The 5565-nt window shown below is 32.0% G+C and overlaps 1 protein-coding gene across 1 annotated transcript in view; it reads left to right on the top strand.

Annotated features, from left to right (window-relative positions):
* Positions 1 to 5565, top strand: part of LOC117173243 — a 75428-nt gene that overhangs the window by 7100 nt on the left and 62763 nt on the right. The window contains exon 2 of the mRNA XM_033361711.1: positions 831 to 1181. Coding sequence (XP_033217602.1) covers positions 831 to 1181 — 351 coding nt within the window. The remainder of the gene's footprint in view (positions 1 to 830; positions 1182 to 5565) is intronic.

A 5565-nucleotide genomic window follows, 5' to 3' on the forward strand; every position in this document is an offset into this window, starting at 1 on the left:
GATAAAAAAAAATACGTGTCTCTTATTTTTCGATGTATTACAACATATTGCAGTTTCATCAAAATCGGTGAGGGACACCTGGGATAGTTTCCTTGTTAGATACTCGCTATTGGATAATCTTCTAGTAGATTTGCACTATCAAACTAAGCTAATTGCTAAAATTGGACTCTACTTTCAAGAAGCTAGAGGACTAAACTAAAAAAATTATTATTTTTCCCCATATATTTCTTTCTAAAGAATTAGAAATTTTTTTCTAAATTGGTCTCGACAACTCTTTCCAAAATTTTATCAGCTTAAAATATCTATCGCTTAAAAAGTACATCTAAATCGATTCATAGACTCTGTCGGAATCGTATTTTGAACTTAAAACGCACTTTATTCCCACTGTGGCCGTGAGTTATCATGTTTGACGAGCTAGAACTCTAGAACTAGATTCTTTGACTCTAAAACTAAACGAATTATGCCAAATCCTTTTCGAGGATAATTTCTAAGACTCTTTAGATTAGGAAAATGCAACAAAAAAATTGATTTTTTGAAACCGACAAGGTGTACTCGTATTTCCCCTTTAACACCTCGATTAATAGTTAAGTCCTTCCATAGCTTTAACACTCTTGTCTACAATTTCTCAATTTCCAGAAAAAAATGTTAATATTTTTCTACTTTAAAAAAGGTTCAACACTTTCTACTTGAGATTACTGAAGTTTCGTTTCTAAAAATTAAAATTAAAAATTTTGATTTTCAGTGCATCAGGTCAGAACATTAAATTATGAAATTGTGAGATTGAGTGTAATATTTTTTGAATCACAATAATCTTTATCTCGTTTGTGCAGAAGGAAGTTCTTCATCTTACAGAAGTTCACAGCAACCGTGGTATCGCTTTGATCCAGATGAAAATACTATAAAACTCACGTCTAGAGGCAGGGATATTGAGGTGGTTCGCTCGACTTTCGGCGGTACTAATCCTATTAGTGTACCGAAGGCATGCACCCTTCTAGGTCATCCTCGACCTCGTGGTATTCCGACTCTCGCTAATAAAGGAAATGAAAACTTTCAAACCGTTCCTGTTATTGGTTCTGTAGATCACGTAAAATATTGTGTGATATATTTAACAGAATATGAAGAAGTTTTGGGAGTTAAGGCTCCACCAACTGACCAGGAGGCGGCACGTGACCAATATAACGGTAAATGAACATGACATAAGATTTTCCATACAGGGTGTCTAAAAAATCTCGGGTCGGTTGGATATTTTCTCAGGTAAAATATTTTTCAAAAAAGTGAAGGTCATTTCTAAAGTAAATTTAAACGAGGAATTCAATGGTGACCTTCACTTTGACCTTGAAGTTGACCTTCATGGCTTTCTGAAGGTCAACTTTGTTTTTTTTTAAATGGAAACCCCCTTTTTTACATCTGAAATCGATAGAGCGGAAAATTCTATGTTCAGGTGAGTACTCAAGCCATGGGTTAATTGTAACGTTCAAGGTCAGTTAGAGGTTATCTGCAATTGACAAAGTTTTCCAAGAGGTCAGTGCAATTCCTGAAGTAATTTTCTACGAGATATTCATTGGTGAGCTCTGTATTGATCTTGGTGATGACCTTCAATGCTTTTTCAAGGTTTTTTCCAAGCAGTTTACGTTTACGTTGAGCATTACCCAGGAACAACGACGTGGACGTAGTTAATTCTGTTCCCTTTGGGGTGCTTGATTAGCGTGAGTCCCCTTGCCTCTCACGCTTCAGTGAAGATGTTCGAACTGAAAATCTTCAGCTTCTTGACAAAAAGCTATGCGATTGTAAAATTGAGTTACAGGATTACGAATCATCTCCCTATCAATCAAAGTAGCCTGTTGCAGAATCCGATTCTGCAATTCGTCTAAGCTTTGCGGTTGCGTTGAGTATACTTGGCTCTTTAAATAACCCCAAAGAAAATAGTCGAGAGGCGTCTAAGTCACCTTGAACGTTACAATTGACCTATGATTTGGATACATACCTGAACGTAGAATTTTCTGCTCTATCGATTGCAGATGCAAAAAAGAGAGTTTCCACTTAAAAAAACAAATTTGACTTCAAAAAGCCATGAAGGTCAACATCAACGTCAAAATGAAGGTCACTATTGAATTCCTCGTTGAATTTTACTTCAGGAATTATACTGACCTCTTGGAAAACTTTGTTAATTTCAAATAACCTCTAACTGACCTTGAACGTTACAATTGACCTACGACTTGGGTACGTACTTAAACGTAGAATTTTCCGCTCTATCGATTTCAGATTTAACAAAGGGGGCTTCCCACTTGAAAAAACAAATTTGACCTTCAAAAAGCCTTGAAGGTCAACTTCAAGGTCAAAATGAAAGTCACCATTGAATTCCTTATTGAAATTTACTTTAAGAATTACATTGTTCTCTTGGAAAACTTTGCTAATTTCAAATAACCTCTAATTGACCTTGAACGTTAAAATTGACCAATGATTTGGGTACGTACCTGAACGTAGAATTTTCCGCTCTATCGATTGCAGATGTAAAAAAGGGGGTTTCCGTTAAAAAAAAACAAAGTTAACCTTCAAAAAGCCAGCCAGGTAGGGCTTACTGTTCTAGTAAAATTTATGCAAAAATCAAATTGGATAAATGCATAACATATTTTTTCATAAGAATTAATAATAGAAATTCATACTTCATTTATGCCGCGAACTAGCAAATTCCATATGTTAATGTTCAAAATGCAACTGTTTTATAGAAAGTTTGTCTTTTTGTCGTAACTTGTTTGTTGACAAATTAAACTGGTTGTTTGAGGGTGAAAATACTTGGATAAAAATTCCTTTTTTTCTACGATGAAAATAAAATTTTTTAACTTGAAACTAATCTATTTTCTTCTTGGTTAAAAACTTATCTTCTTTATTAAAATTTAATTCATTTTTCAAAAATTCGTCCTTTTTGCTTGAATGAAAATGTTTTCGTTGAGACGTCATTTTTTTCATTGTAAACACAAATTCTCGGTTAAAAGACGAACAGATTTGTTAAAAATTAATTGATTAATTAATTGATTAATTAATTAAAAATGAATTAATTTTAAGTAAATATTAAATTATTAATTAATAGTTACTTTAGATTTATCTCGCAAGTTGAAAGTTTAACTATTTTATACACATTCGTTATTTTTTCGGTGGTAAATTAATATTTTTAGTTAAAATTTCAATTATTTGCAGGAAATTATAGCTGGAAATTTAAATTAAAATTTTTGCTTAAATATTAATTTTTTCACTTCAAAATTAATTTCTATAGTTGAAGTTTTTTTGCTTGAAAATGAATTTTTTTCTAATTTGAAAATGTACTCATTCCATTTTTAAGCGATTTTAGAGTATTTGGTAGGTTTCTAAAAATTTCAAGAGACTTACGAAATTGAGAAAATAACTTAAAATTAGGGGCAACCGTAGCGATTCCAACGTTCAGAATTATTCCTAATTATTTTGGTGTCTTTTTACGATTTATAAAAGAAACATTTTATGAGATTTTCGGGTATTTCTGAGGATTTTAAGAGATTAAGAAAAATGTCAAATAATTCAAAAGAATGTTCTTTGATTTCTAAAGAAACATAGAAAATATATTAAATTATATTCCAAAGGATCATTAGCGATTGCAAACATTTTAAGGGATTTTAATGTATTTCAAGGCATTTAAAAATCTTGCAAAGAATTTCCAGAGATCTAAGGGATTTTATTGAAACTTAAAGTATTATAATGTTTTTCGGAGAGTTTACAAATCTCAGGAGATTTCAAAGTTTTTCTAGAGAACTTTGGGAAATAAAATTATTTAATTTATTTTCGAAGGATTTTGAATAATTTTTACAGATTTCTAACTATTTTAAAGATATTTTATCTAGTTTGTACATTAATTCTTTAGAAATTTTCGTATTATTTAATCCAATATTGATTAGTGATTATCTCACAATCGCTTTCTGTATAATGATTTTCCCAAATAAGTTTCCCATAATTGCTAAAAAAATGGTAGACAATTCAAGATAAACCTATGGCACTATACTTATTTTGCCATAATATTGTTTCGTAAGAGTCACACAATTGTATGTAATTTCTATAAAATCTATAAAACTCTATTTTAAATTTATACAATCCATGACATCTTGAGAAGTATAATGCGATATATTTTGTTTACAAACCTATATTTTCTTTTCAAGGTGATCCCAGTCTTCTCAATCCTAACGCTACGAAATCTTATATAACTTATATGGGCTTCGACTTCGAGGTGACTCATTTTCCTCTGAATCCACGCCTACCATGGGATATAAAGCATTACCCATACAATAAAAATAATGAAGAATACACGTTAGGTTATATTAACACATTTGGGGTGAAACCCATAATGATGAGGTTTGATGTCATTCGATTTTTTGGGATATGTAGAACTAGAAACCCACATTATCCTGGTGAACAAATTATATGTGAATCCGCTCATCTTCATGTGAGGGACATTCCTACATTGATCAAAAACCAACTCCCTAAACACATGCTGGCAGAGCTGCGCGCTTTCAAGCCGTACTGATCAGGGCGATAAGCAATTCCATTGTATGTAAATCATGCAAAAGTTTTGGGTTTTAAATTCCTAAATAAAATCATAATTAAACACACATATGTCTTACTCACGTATAGCATAATGTTGATGTTTTTTTTATAATTCCACTTTTTAGCCTATTCTCGAAAGATTTCCTCTCTCTTTTTTCTATTTTAATATAAGATATAGTTAAACCTCAATTTTTTGTTAGTCTTACACCTAAAAAATAGTTCCAATCAAAACTATATTCACTGGGATGCGGTTTACCGGATATTGATATACCAGATAAAATGATCGAAGAGGGCAAGAAAGAGAGAGAGAGATGTTCGAAGGGTCAGCAGGTACAATTTACGGCTCGGCATTATAATGCCGCCCTGACAAGGAAACTGTACAAATACATTTAACAGAAACCGAGATAATCAATAAAAAGCGTTTGCATCTGTACCATATTTTCTTTGCACATTGACAAAAAAAAGGAGTAGAGGATGCGTTCTCTTGTGGGAAAACACGAAAATAAACACATGTAATTTTTCATCATTGAAAGATTGATAGTTGAATCGCAGAGACGATGCGAAGTATACTAGGATCTAAAAGACACATTCACTTTCTTGAAACTGTTATAGATAAAAAAGTGTAATGAAAGAAAAGACGACTGCCGAGAGTTATTGCCGGTATATCCCAATGATTTAGGATAGAACTGGAGACGTCCAAGAATTTGGCACCGCCATTTTATTTTTTCAAAAAAACAAAAGTTGTGGTGAATTGTGCTGGATTTGTGCTAAATGCTGAGGCAAAATTTTGTTCAGGACAATAAAAGATTTACCCCGAAATATAAAAAAAAACTGTTAGTGCCAGCACAGACAGTTTTTTTATATAAAAGTAGTGCTAAGTCGTGCTAGGCATGCAAAAAATAATCGATTTTACGCTTTTCACTTAGAGCCATACTTTTTCGTAAAAATCTAGTTTTTTCTCAAAATGTGAATTTCGAAAATGTAAAATTCCGAATGAAA

This window comes from Belonocnema kinseyi, chromosome 1, assembly GCF_010883055.1.
Source record: "Belonocnema kinseyi isolate 2016_QV_RU_SX_M_011 chromosome 1, B_treatae_v1, whole genome shotgun sequence".
Classification (NCBI taxonomy): Eukaryota; Metazoa; Arthropoda; class Insecta; order Hymenoptera; family Cynipidae; genus Belonocnema; species Belonocnema kinseyi.